Consider the following 14,403-nt stretch of genomic DNA (forward strand, 5'->3'; position numbering starts at 1 on the left):
CGGACCCCGCCGTTACCGGCTGTTATATACAAGCGTTCGGCCGGCTCTACTGCTGGCCGATCACTTGTATTACCGTGATCCTGTCATTGTTTTCTAGCCCCCCTATGTGATAGCAATCAAGTTGTGTAAACAAAACAAAAAAGAGTTAAAAAATAAATTAAATTCCCACATTAAATTAATAACACCAAAAAAAGTCCCCCACGTGCATGCACTCATAAACATAAATATGCACCCGGCTCCTACGTGCGAAAACGCTTGACATGTTTGGTGTCTATTTTGCCGACATGACCCCGTCTTTTATATGTAACCAAAAATTTTTTGTAACATAATGTAGGGAAAACTGTTTTTTATTTGGTTTCCAAAAATGTTTGGTTCTTTTTTCACAATATAGTAAAAAAAATAAAAAAAAAATACCACCAAAACAAAGCTCTATCTGTCCCCCCAAAAATGGTATAAAATTCACCCCGGTCAGCAACTGGTTAAATAGCTTTACAGTCCAGGGATATTTTTTTTTATAAACACGTCCTGAAAACCTGACAAAGGGGTCTATTAATGTTTTCATGCAAGATTTGTCCAATTTTCACCAAGAGTCGCACACTTTTCCAGTGGAATCCAATTAGGAAAATGTTTCAGTCCCGATTGCTGTGTGAAAAAGTGTAAATGTATCACGTAGTGTTTTTTGTGCTTTTTTTCTTATATTTTGTTTTCTTTGCTAAGTATGTATTGTGCAGTTATATACATTTTGCAGCTTAGGAAACTGCTTGTTTTTTTTTTTTTTTGGATGCAGCATATGTGATGTGCACAAGTTTAAAAATGAACCCTCTGTTTGTGTAGAAGTGCATTGGTGGCTGTATCTTGCAAATACTGTCAATTACGAGGCCCGTCGTATGGTGTTGTCAGGCATGCAATAAATATAACATTTCTTACATACGACTCCTACTTACAAACGGAGGCTATTTTACTGTACAGCGTTGGTAGTTGTAATTATGGCGCTCGTGCCGATGAGTGCCCGCCTTTTTGGGTCTGGTTCGTAGTACTTGTACGTACATTACAGGAAGTTGGCTCTTGTTAGACGTGCAGATGAGAGCTGCCCGCCTCTTCTTCCGGGTCACTGTGAGGTTTTTACTGCTGTCTGTATCCTCATTAGAAAGAATTAATCTCACTTCCTGTCCTTGAGACAACAGGAAGTGAGAGGAAATCTAGGAAGAGAAATTCACACCTGTAAGTGTCTCCACTGAAAAAAGTGTCTCCACTGAAGCTAAACCCATAATTTTTAAAATCCAATTGTCAAAGAGACAGAAAGTGAGGTGAAATCTTCTGAACAGGGGCACACACAGCAAAACACACTTTACAGGCGGTGAGTCCTTCTCTATGCTATCCCAAACGAGAAAAAAAGTAATTATTCTGAATTTTGTATCTTTGTAATGAACCGATATTTGAATGTCACAGACTTGAGTTGTAAAATGACAAAGGTACAGTACAGACAGTCCCCGGGTTACAAACAAGATAGGGACTGCAGGTTTGTTCTTAAGTTGAATTTGTATGTAAGTTGGAACAGGTACTTTTTTTAAGTGCCACTCCAGCCAAAACAAAGTGTTTTTTTGTGTGTGTGTTCAGCACCTGTTGCAAAGCATAGTATCGTGTGACGTGTGGGATTATGGTGTCGGCTGTAGTAAGTGTGGAGTTTTTACTTTCCAGCTCTGTACACAAGGCAGAATGTTAGTGATGTAGGCAAAATGATATGACCTCACTGCTTCAATCATGAAAGCCCCGGTCTGCTCCTTTTCATCTCTTCAGGTTCTATGTGCATAAATCTATTTTTGTTTCTCTCTGCAGAGTCAGATAAAGCTGAAGTGAGCAGGTTTGCCAAGAACTTTCTTCCTATACTGTTCAATGTGTACAGTCAGGCCCCAGTACCAGGAGAGAGCGCTGCTCACAAGCTTCCGGTGCTGGATACAGTGCGTGCCTATCTGACCATCACAGACCAGCAAGTAAGTGTGACATATTAGAGATTTATTTAAAGTGTATTTAAACCTAAAATTTATTTTTCAGTATGTTTGGCATCCTGCCTCGCTGTATACAGTTTTCTTAAGCAAATCCTTTTTTTGCGAGTCAGATAAAAATGTTCTTACCCGAAGATCCTGCCAGTTAGCATACTTAATATTGCCGGCTCCTTCAATTAGCTGTTAGCCTGCCTATCTGATAGACAGCCCCATGGCCAACTGAAGGAGCACATGCCAGGCTGACGAAGCTGCTGCTAATCTCCAGGTTATTTAGCATGATTTGGCTGCAATAGGAAGTACTGTTGTTTGGCAGGATTTTGTGGCAGTGCTCGCATCTACATATTTTAGGCTTGGTCTGGCTTGCACCATGTGTGTGGTTTTCAATTTTAATATATTTTCAACAATTCAATGTATGCTAAACAATGCATTGCTTTGTATAAGTTGTCAGCATAAGGTAGATAGAGGGTGATGACAAGTGTTGAGTATTAAACTTGAGCTGGACTATTGTCCCCACTGCAAGGATTTGAACTGAACTGATTTAAGTAAGAATTTATCTAGCTGCTCATTTAATAATATACTGCTTCTAATTAATATGCATTTAAAAAAAAAAAGACGTTATTTGTCATTCTCCATATTGCTGCTAATTGATGATTATAAGATCATGCTCCATCCACTAATGAATTATTTGGTCATGTTTCTAGATGGTCAGTAGCTTCTTGGAGAAGGCGAGCGTGAAGCTAACGGAGCCCGAGAGTGTAGAGTCTGTGAAGTGAGTATTGATGTTTTCTCCATTGCAAAAATGACTATAGCATTTTAGGAAAGAGTTTGAATATGTTGACTATACCTTGTCTGGCATTGTAAACCATAAGGTGTAGGATAAAGCAATGTTTTTTCTCATTTATTTCTGAGCATATATTGCACTTCAATGGTCTACATCCTTTAAATAATATTCTACTTAGAATTTGCGTGAGGCCATTTGGTTTGTGTTAAATTTAGGATTTTGTTTTTGCCGTAAAATGCTTTTTCCGGAGTCCTTTATGGGACACAGCTCTGAAGAATTCTGAGACGTAGGGTTATGCTGCAGTTTCCAGGAGAAATGGACACTGGACAAAAAAAAATTAAAATGCCTGCACTTTAAGGACATAACTTCTCACACGTGCCACTTGTAGCAACCAGTATGAAAGGAAATGAGGGAAGGGAGCAGAGTCCCCCCAAAAGATTTTACATTATGAACAAAATCCAATATTGTCTATTGTACATTAACCCCTTCATGGCTGAGCTTGTTTTTGGTTTCTGTTCGTAAATGACTGACACACTTTTGACATTTTTGCTGTGTGATTCTTCCACGTCAGTAATATACTTTCTTACAAAGTGCACCCACACATATTATATATTGTTTTTTAGAGGACAGATAGGGCTATATATTTATATCACATATGTGTGTCTAACGCCTCACTTAGCACAAATACAAATTAAAAAAAGAGGAAAAAACGTAAAAAAAAACTTTTTTTCCCAGTTTTGATTTGTAGTATTTTTTTTTAACAAAACCAGCACAGCTAAAAAAAAATGCAATACATACATTCATTTATTTGTCCCTTATTTTTAATTTTTTTTACACTTCACTATTTTTTTAAATTTATTTGCACTTTTCACTTTTTTTATACTGACAAATTTTATTTATTTAATTATATCAGGCAGTCATTGTGAATTAATCTCACTATTACTGCTTGATAAATGAATACATTTTTTTTTATTATCAGGCTGCTTCAAACTTCAGAACAGCCGATAATAAGTTAGTGACACTGATCCTGCAGCAGTTCAGGATTCAGCTGTCAGTGAATGTTTCAGAAAACTTAAACATTCTACTTTCAAGAATAGATACATTATGTGTCTAATACATAACATTTTGTATCTATTCTTGAAATTCAAAAGATAAAAAAAAAAAAAAAGCCAGTATAGCTTGAGAGAGATATCTCTCGATCTATACGAGCTGTCAGAATGCAGGCAAAAGCCGACATGTGTGTCTGCTTTGCTGTGACTCTCAGACACCCGATATTAAGGTATCGGGTGTCTGAAAAAGGTTAACCCTTTCAGTAATGGATCTCTAGATAGTTAGACATCTATTACTGAAAGGTAACCGCTGATTCTCAGCGGTTAGCAGCCTTCTAGTGCAGCAAATAACTCGTCACGTACAGTGTACGTGACGAGTCATTTGGTCCCTTTGTGGCTGGACGTACAGTGTACGTCTCCCGTCACGAAGGGGTTAAGGGAGACAGCTCTGAAGAATTCTGAGATGTAAGAACATTCAAAAGCAGTCCAAAACAGTCACAAGAAGACCAAGTTCTGGCCTTGCAGTTTGAGTAGCAGAAGATTGATTCTGAAATGCCCACAAAGTACTAACTGGATTCCTCTGGAGACCAACAACCTTGTTGATGATCAAAGAGACCCCCACATCCCACAAGACTGGTATCCATCGTGACAATCTTCTAAATTATGGGAAGAAATGACTTTCGCATTGTCCACGCAGGGAATGTCAACTACCACAACAGAAACATCCGAGTTGGGAGCTCCCAATCTGAACATCTTGTCCAAAGATAAAGAAGAATTGTAAGAATGCTCCTTTGTAAAGTCCTGGAATAGAACTGAGAAAAAGGTACTGATTCATTGGTTGACACCATCAGTCCTGGCCTGTTCATGCAGGTTCTCAGAGAGGAACGGCGACATGATTGAAGCGACTAAACTTGATCCCGCAACTTCAATATTTTGTTCTGAGGAAGGAACACTTTTGCTTGAAGGGTATCCAACAGAAGACCCAAATACAACAAGCAATGTGATAGAACTAGGGATTCTTGATGTTCAGAATCCACCCAAAGTCCCCAGTTCCACCTGCACATTGAGCTCCAGAGTAGGAAGTATCCTATAATGGTAATTCCCTTGCAACGAAAAAAAATATCCCAGAACCGGAGCAAGAACTTTTGTTAAAACCTTTGGAGCCAAAAGGAAGACCCGCAAATTGATGAAACTAAAAGTGTGAACCATGAGAGAAGGAGACCTCCATTCTCCTGAGGACACTAAGCGAAACTGGCAGGTGTGAGGTAGGAGGGTTTATGTCCTTTAAAGTGACAGGCTTTTCATTTTTTGCTTGGTGTCCATTTCTCCGGAAGGCAGCAGTAATAGCCTTACAGAATTCATCAGAGTTGTTTCCCACAGTGGACAATAGAGAAACATAGTGTTCCAGTGTTATGTCCTCCACCTGAGATCTCCAACACTGTGCTTTGGTGAGTTTACCCTGTGAGGGGAGGGGGCGACAGCTATCAGGAGGTACTGTCACCTAGCCCTCACTGGTGACAGCCCAGGTGACCATATCAGTGTATCTTTGTTATGTTTATGAAGTTATCATGTAGACCAAGGGCTCAAAATTTCCACTCGCCTGCTCGCATGTGGCTCTCCTCTATCCTGCACTTTCAGCTTCCTCCCGCTTTGTCCTCCCACGATCGGCTCCGGCGATCGTGTCTTTGTTTAGACAGGTGACAGGAGACGTGTCTGTATAGTATAAGCCAGCGTCCCCTTCACTATAGATACCCGCTCCCTACTGCGCATGTGCAAGCAGCGAGACCATGAGCTGGAACGTGCTCTCTACTGCGCATGTGCAAGCAGCGGGACCATGAGCTGGAACGTGCTCTCTACTGCGCATGTGCAAGCAGCGAGACCATGAGCTGGACCGTGCTCTCTACTGCGCATGTGCAAGCAGCGGTACCATGAGCTGGAACGTAGTGGCCAGTCTAGCTATAGGCGTCCCTACAGCGGGACCATGAGCTGGAACGTGCTCTCTACTGCGCATGTGCAAGCAGCGAGACCATGAGCTGGACCGTGCTCTCTACTGCGCATGTGCAAGCAGCGGTACCATGAGCTGGAACGTAGTGGCCAGTCTAGCTATAGGCGTCCCTGTTCCCATGGCAGCACAAGTCACCCTGAACTAAAGGCCGGGTGCTGTGATTTTTGCTTTGTTCTGCACACTATTTCTCAGGAGGGGGAGACCGATCTGCAAAGGGTCATGGGTGTAATTTGAGCTCTGCAAGCAGGTACTCCAGTCTATTCTTTTGGATAGTTGAAAAACGTTCCCTTTCATGATTGTTTATGCTTATTATTTGAATTATCTGGTGGGAATGTGACATCATACTGATGTCATAGGAAGTTGGGGGCAGTTCTTTACTGTTTTTTTATTTGGTGATTAGGTTTTTGTGTATAAAGTGTAGCTGAGAGTTGTAGTCGTCTATAGACGTGATCATTCTGCATTTCTGTATAACGTTTAGCTGGCAGTTGTAGTCCTCTATAACCAGTGCCATTCTGCATTTTTGGATAACATTTGCTTTATATTTACATTGTTATATGGTAATATTGTAATAGTTGTTAATATCTATTTTTGTAACTTTATTCTGAAATAAAACATATAACAGTGTAATTTCATAAGATAATTTAGGAGGGAGTGTTTAGGTGCGGACTTAAGGTCGGGGCAGGGTAGGGATTAGGTGGGGAAAATGGTGGTGAGTAACCTTTAAGGCCTGGCTAGTAGATCAGGACTTGACATTTTGAGCCCTGATGCAGACACTTGCTGGAGAATGTATCCTTGTTTATAGATTCATTTCATGTAATTAATATTTATTAGGGCTGCAGCTAACGATTATTTTCATAATCGATTAGTTAGCAGATTATTAAGTTCGATTAATCATTATGCTTTGTGTGATTTGCAGTGTGTTGATGCTCTCTAAATTCTTCTTGGAGGTTGGAGTATCACGGTTGAATGTTGTTGGGGCTCTGTGTCTCTTGGGTATTTTGTATAAAGCTGCAAATCCATACACGCTTACCTTTTGTGTCCACACGTTTTTTTACTTCATTGCCTCCAATGCCGCCTTTTGATGCTGATAAGATTGAGCCGAACAATTGATCGATATAAACACATCCTGTGCATTGGGGGAGAAAACGTGACTGCTGAACAGTAGATGAGAACCATGATCTTTGGCATGCTTCAAAACGTTCAGATATCACAGCCAGAGAAATGATGATAAATGGTTTATAGTATTTTTGTTATAAAATATTTAGTTACAGGTAATAATGTGCACATTTACAAGAGCATCGTATATCTGATTTTTCAATGCTAAGCGAAGTATATTAACCACTTCAAGACCAACAGATGTACATACTCGTCCTCATCCTGACGTGATTGTACCAAGTTGATAACATTTTCCATTATCGATTATAATCAACTTAGTTGATTAGTTGTCGCAGCCCTGATGCCCAATACTACAGTTCCAAGCAATACTTATAGTGCTCTGCAATACTCGCACTGCCTAGTAATACAATATTTATATAATATTTACCCAAGTGTAGGAAAATAGGTTGGTACGCAGTTGAAATACATTTTGTAATACTGTCTGGACACTTACACAATGCTTGACCATTTCTGTTCCTTTAGCCAAAGCAATATACTTCGTCCATGACTGCGGTTAGATGACAGATGAAGTGATATCTGTATTCTCCAGTTATCAGATGTCATTTCTTAGATTCATATCACTGATTATCATACAGTGCTGCCCCTTCCTCTCCTAGCATGAAGCCTGAGGTGCTATTTAAATCTAAATTTTAGTATTGTTTTTTAATGAATCCATAACTGGCTTAAATGGCTGCCTTTTTATGTCTGTCCACACTCGGTGTCAAAGCTTAACGCAAGCAAAATGTTTTCAGTTTAGGATAAAGGAAGGAAAGGTGAAATATTTGGATACTTGTCTTTCTGTGACACCACTCATGGGGATTTATCCTTGCTTTCTTGTTCCTGTGACACCTATACAAGAAATGGAATGTGGCGTGTCACCTGAACAAAAACATTGTTAGAGGTTCTAACCCCTCCTCGTGCTACTGAAAATGTGCTTTTGTCTGTGTGCCAGGAGAGAAGTTCTGCCATTCCTTCTTCTAACGGGAAGTAAAGGGAAATCTAGGGACACTGCAATAATAACTCTTCTCCACCCTAAATAAAAGGTTTTGGGTGGAATTGGGTTTAAATTCTTTTTCGTATGTTGTATATTTTTCTCTTCTAATGACAGTGCACGCATTATTATTATCGTGCTATTTTGTTGTACAGGAAGATATATCGTTTTTGTTGTTTAAAAAAAAAAAAACTTTCTCTGTGAGGTGATAGAGTTCAGCCAGGGAAGTGTTTTTTCATTCCCCAGATATGTACTTAATAGAGTTGGAGTCAGACCTGTTATTCCTTTAGATAATGTTGAATGAATTAAGAGCAGACTTTCAGTACCGGTATTGTCTAGTGTAGCAGCTTGTATCATAGAGCGTGGATGCTTACTCCCACACAACCACTTTCGGCTGGCTCGCAGGGCTATGAAGGCTCTTTAGTCAACATTTCTATTGTCCTAATAGAAGCAAACATCTCTTATTCTCTCTTTAGACTTTCCGTGCTGGATCTCATTGTAGCTATGGCTCCCTACGCTGATGAACCATCAATGACCAAGGTCTATCAGACTATTCTGCCATATCTGGAGGTAGGTGACATAAGTGCTACATCATGTACCTGATTAATAACACGTCATTCACCCAACCTTGGGTTTTTTCCATATTAATGTTGTCTAAGTCAATCATTGATATCCCTATTAACATTTAATAGTGAAAAGAGAAGTAACTGATATACGAGTGAGTAAATTGATGTTGAGCTCGATTTTTGCAGGCTTTCTTTTTTATCTTTTAGGAGGGGTCCAATTTATTTTTGAACCTCTTGACATATGTTGCGGTATACAAATGTTCATACTACAAGGTCACTGCAACAAAATCACTGTATAATGTATACTTTTTGCCACAAAGATGGATAGGTGTTCTGAAATCACATGAACATTTAACATTAAAATACAGGTCCATATATTCATGTCTAAATACCTGTATGGTCCTCTCTAAATCAGCCTAAATATAGAAAAAAAAACAACTCGTCCGGAACTGCACGCCCCGGCGTCAGGCGATAGGAATTCCACACCCCTGTGGGCCGAGAGAACATTCCAGAGTACACTTGGTAGTGGGCAACAAGGGAGGATGACAGGAGTACACTATTTGTAGACTAGGAGCAACCACTTTTCCTCCAAAAAGGTGTTGATAGCTTTAGCAATGTCCCCAGGCTTCAAAAATCCGTTATGTAAATGTAAACTTCCCCTTTGTCATCGGTGTTCACCCAACCCTTGAACCTACCCACTGCTCATTAAAGCTGCCCATCATAGTGATGGCCCCTTAGGAAGGCTTGAAAGGTGGGGAGGGTGCAGGACCAAGCACTGAAGCCAGGATTTGCATAATGGAATGCTCTAGGCTTTGCAGCCTGTTGGTTCCTTAAACCCAAAGATAAACCCTACCTGCTTTTGGTTGAAGATGGCTGTTGAGGGGTTTGGACAAGGGTACAGGTACCCATCAAAGGGATAGTAAGCTAGTGCAGCAATTACTGAAGGATCAAGGTTTTTGTGATATGGTTAGTAAAGACCCTGTACTTGGCTGCTACATTCCTGACAGACTGAGTGTTACCTTCTTTTAACCAGTTGACATCCGCGGTGTTAAACCCCCTTCCCATCCAGGCCATTTTTCAGTATTCAGCGCTGCGGTACTTTGACTGACATTTATTCCGTCATGCAGCACTGTACTGAAATGAATTTTATACCCTTTTTTGGGGACAGATAGAGCTTTCTTTTGGTGGTATTTATTCACCACTGGGGGTTTTATTTTTTACTATATTAAGGAAAAATCAAAAGGTTGGGGTGACGCAAACGAGCACATATAGGTGATCGGCGGGCTATGGACCCGCTGATCGCCTATATGTGAAACACCCGGTACCGGGTGTTCGCATTGGACGGGTCTTTTCTGCCCGTGCGTGCCCGCTAGGGGGCGCGCGAGCAGAAAAAAATGCCGTCTGGCGACGGCAACCCGCCAATGCAGCAGTGCCGTCCGTCCGTTTTTCTACTACGGGCGGACGGCAAGAGGTTAAAAAAATGACTCGTCCTGACAGATATACCAGAGCTCGTCGAAACCAGGAACAGAGATTTGTATCTCGTTATATAGTGGGTTTATTCAATACTTATTGGTCAGAATATCAAAATAAAATTCTGCACCATTACAATAGGCTACATGAGTTTTCAAATCCACAGTAGCATAATTGGTGAGATGCATCCCAGTGACATCCCACACTGCGCCGGCGCGGAAAATACAAATCATCCTATAATATTCGACTATCACAGCGATGAAAGAGTAAATTGTAACCGCAAGGTGACTCCTAAAAATGGTATAATTTGGTACCTATTTTGAAAGAGACCTTAGTCAATGATTTTAAGGAACTATGGTCACTTTACCAGCTCACAAATGTTACAAAAAAAGAGAAAGTTACGCAAAACTTTTAAACGAACAAAACTGATGTAGAATGTCACTAATGAGATTTTTGATTAAAAGTTGTGAAACAAAATGGAGTCTTTAACGTAACCGACTTTTCCACCTCAGACTGTAGTCTGTGAGAATTGATGGATTCATATTTAACTTTTAGTCCTTTATAAGTATGGATGCAAGAAATGTTTTTCAGCTGACAACTAGGATATATGTACCAGTTGTGACAAGTTCTGAAAAGGCTCTGTAACCTGGAATTCCCCAGTGAAGTAGCTGCCATCTCTACAATTTTATTGGTTTTTACTTTTATATGTAGCGACGAGACCCGTTTTATTATGCGCTTTTATGTTGTATTCTCTTTTATTCTGCCCAGGATAAAAATCACAGCTTGCAGAAAAAGGCCTACAGAGTGCTGGAGGAGATCTGTGGAGGGGAGAGGCCTCCTTGTGGAGACTTTGTTAGAAAGAACTTGGAGGAGCTGAAGAAAACTCTGCTGGGTTCCCTGAAAAGTGCTTCTTCTCCAGCCAAACGGGTGAGTGAGATGGTGTATGCAGACTTATACTCTTTTTTTACAAACTACTAAAAGGAGTTTATTATACTGAAGGAAACCTGGACATGCAAATCAACTTTCTAAAAATCCTGAGGACAGCGAAAGTACATTAATAAAAAAAATTACCTTGTTTTGGGTCTTCCTTTCCCTGCAATCCGCCTCCTGTGTTCCCTTCCCTTCAGCAGCCCGTAGGGGCTTGCTGTAGGTGGCAAGGGAGCGAGCCAGCTTACACAATCTCAGCAAAAGAGGTGATTTGCATATTAGACTGCCGCAGGATCAGAGGGTTCCTGGGAAGATGCTCACATGAAGCCTCTTTGATGGTGTCATGGTATTCAGGCTGATATTTGATGTTTTTTGGGGAAGAAAATGTTCACTCTAAATCCCTTGGATGTTTTTTAAATAGTTGATCATTTGTACAATAATGAGTTCTTGGCTTTCAACATTTAATTCTTGTGACCGAGACATGCTAGCCTTTTATATTTGCAGCATTATGCTCCTGCATGCTTAATAGACTCACACAAGTGGCACACTCTGTGCAAGGAAAGTTAATTTTTCTTCTCCTATTGTCATTGTAGCCTCGTTTGAAGTGCCTTACCCACATTGTCAAGTTCCTTAATGCTGACCATGAAGAGTTCATAACGTCTATTATTCCAGAGGTAAGACTTGCAGCCCTTTGTCAGTGGGTAAAAACAAGGGACTTCGATACCGTTCAGCTGATCTAAATGTCAGCTGATTCTTCAAAATTCATGTATAATACGCGGATTTCCATATTACACGGGGTCTTTTTCTTGTGGAACACTATCCTCTGCTGTACTTGGACCTTTAAGGGCTTGTTCACGCCATCTCCAGAACGGTGCTTCTTTTTTTTCTGCACCAAAAATGCATACACAGTAACTTTTATTGGTTTTAAAGTGACACTGAACTCAGGAGTTATATCTCGAAAAATGCATTCAAGTACCTTTTTAACTATTCAAAAATGGAACTTCTTTGTGCATCATTTAGCTGACCAATGAGAAGTGCTTTTGAGCCAGGGACCAGGTTCCAGAAGTAAGAAGCACTTCTCATTGGTCACCGATGAGACTACTGACCAATGAGTGCTGGCCCTTATGAGCATTCCATACGGCGGAGCTGAGAAATATGGTGTACGGACTGCTACACTGGCTGGTGGGGACTTTAGACATGTTAGTGCAGCGGGGGCCGGGGGTGCTGTCAGTAAATTCATTTTTTCACATTTTGCAATAAAGTGAACTTCTTGAAAAGGTCATGTCTGGGCAGGAAAGAAAGGAAATTGCAGTCTATTTCTTCAATAGGTGTACAAATATTTTCCTATGTTTTGTCTCTTTAAAAACTCGCAGGTACAGAAAAATACATGTTTCTCTGACCAGAAATCCAGTCAGCTATGAACTTTCTATATTGAGCTGACAACTCTGCTGCACTGAAATCCCAAGCAGTGTTATCAGCCCTATGTAAGTTCTCCCCTTGTAATGGAGAGAGAGGGAGGCATTCTGCAGTGTACTAGGAGAGAAATCTGGCAGGGCTCACAACACTGCTTGGGATTTCAGCGCAGCGGAAGCACCACAGGAAGTTAGGAACTTGCTGTATTTCTGGCAGGATGAGCAGTTTTTTTCTTTTTTTTTTAACTGTACTTGCTGTGTCTTAAAAGACAAAACTTGGGGAAATATATTTTACATGTATTGTAGGGATCTAAATTTTTTTTTTTTTTTCCCCCAGACATTCACTTTAATTGTGTGAATGTTTTTTTACTGCTGTTGTCTTGAAAAGCATCAGCAAGCATGGTGTAGTAATTGCAAACTATGGGACTGATTCAACTATCAGTTGCAACAACTGGATCAAAAACAACAGTCCTTTCACTGGACACATGCTGCAGCAGTGGGGATTTCCCCTCCCTTCCTGGGGCAGATAACCACAGAGGAAGTAAGGGTACATTTCTCCAATAGGGACACATATAGCAAACTGAGTGAGGTTCTAACTCTTCCCCCACTCTTTCCAACACTTGGAAAAGAAAAAGTTTTATGTGAATTTCTGCTTTAGCATTGTAAAACAGAGCACAATTCTATTTGTATTAGCTGCCACCATTAGCAGGCCATTCTCTCAGGAACAAGAGCCGTAATTGCAGGCTTCAGCTATTGTATTGTCCACCTGCATAAAGATTGACCTTTGTCCGCTCAGAAGTTAAAACCGCATGAATGAGGTCCAGCTGTTTGGTATTAGAGTAGCAGAAGCAGATGGAGGATTAAACGTAGTGCTGGAAATGTGATTTTTGTGAGTGAATTATGTGTTGTTTGAAGGTGATGATTTGCACTAAAGAAGTGTCGGTGGGAGCGAGGAAGAACGCATATACCCTGTTGGCAGACATTGGACACGCTTTCCTGCGCTTCATCCAAAACCCAAAAGGTGGTGTATTGTGTGTTCTAGTTTGTCCCAGCCATATGCTACTCTTGTGTTTTTTTTCTATTTCGGCTTAATAAAATTTTCCTCTTAAATCGCTGGTCCACCCAGGACAAATTTCCACTTTGTAGATAAAGTGTGGCAGTGGTTAACCCTCTGCCCGGTGCTCACTACCATCTGGAGTCACATTGATGGGATTGTGGGGCAGGGATATAAATATGGGAACTTTTGTTGACGAATGCTCAAGTTCTTGCTCTGCACTCCTCATCCTTGCTTTACTATTTAATGTCACCAACCTGCAAGCTTCACAGGGGCACATTTACTAATGTCACTCCTGTGACCCAAATTCAGCATATAGTGGACTCCTGTTTGCTATATGCTTACGGCACATATCTGCGCAGTAGTCAGGAGGGATCCCAACAATACTATCAGGATCCACCCCGCTGCCTGATCGACAGCTGGCTCTGCCTCTCTAGAGCCAGAGCCAGCCGTGTCCGCCCCCTCCCCTGTCTGTCCCTCCAATGAGTGCTGAAGGAACAGAGAAGGGGAATCCCAGCAGGGAGCAGTGACTGACAGCCAGTGTTGCATAGTTAGGTTGAAAAAAGACACATCTATGGAGTTCAACCTACAGAGAATAAAGAAAAAAACTTTCAAAAAACTGAACCCTATGCCAACAGTTACCCACAGTTGATCCAGAGGGGGGGGGGGACCTATAAAGCATGGTTTAGTTTCCTCCAAAAAGGAAAAAAAGTGAGAAAAACCTTACGTAAACATAATTCAGCAAAGCCATCCAATGCATGCATATTTCCCATGTTACTAATAGGAAACGTACACAGGGAATCCGCTATGAATGCAGCCAACTCCTAACTTCCTGTAGTGAGCTGACCACGCTGCCGCTGCTGCACTAGAATAGCAGAAGAGGGCATCTTGTATGGGGCGAGTGCTGTCCTTGTCCAGAAGAATCTGACAACACTGCTTCGGATTTCAGTGCAGCAGAGGCAGTGTAGTCGGCTGTCTGCAGGACGGTAT

The 14,403-nt window shown here is 41.0% G+C and overlaps 1 protein-coding gene across 2 annotated transcripts in view; it reads left to right on the top strand.

Moving 5' to 3' along the window:
* Nucleotides 1–14,403, top strand: part of RRP12 (ribosomal RNA processing 12 homolog) — a 61,018-nt gene that overhangs the window by 18,280 nt on the left and 28,335 nt on the right. For both annotated transcript variants that reach the window (XM_018572798.1, XM_018572797.1), the window contains exons 18-23: nt 1,837–1,991; nt 2,705–2,772; nt 8,461–8,554; nt 10,789–10,947; nt 11,541–11,621; nt 13,275–13,380. In XM_018572798.1, coding sequence (XP_018428300.1) covers nt 1,837–1,991; nt 2,705–2,772; nt 8,461–8,554; nt 10,789–10,947; nt 11,541–11,621; nt 13,275–13,380 — 663 coding nt within the window. The remainder of the gene's footprint in view (nt 1–1,836; nt 1,992–2,704; nt 2,773–8,460; nt 8,555–10,788; nt 10,948–11,540; nt 11,622–13,274; nt 13,381–14,403) is intronic.

Source organism: Nanorana parkeri, unplaced genomic scaffold (assembly GCF_000935625.1).
Source record: "Nanorana parkeri isolate BGI_ZX_2015 unplaced genomic scaffold, ASM93562v1 scaffold2135, whole genome shotgun sequence".
Taxonomy (NCBI): domain Eukaryota; kingdom Metazoa; phylum Chordata; class Amphibia; order Anura; family Dicroglossidae; genus Nanorana; species Nanorana parkeri.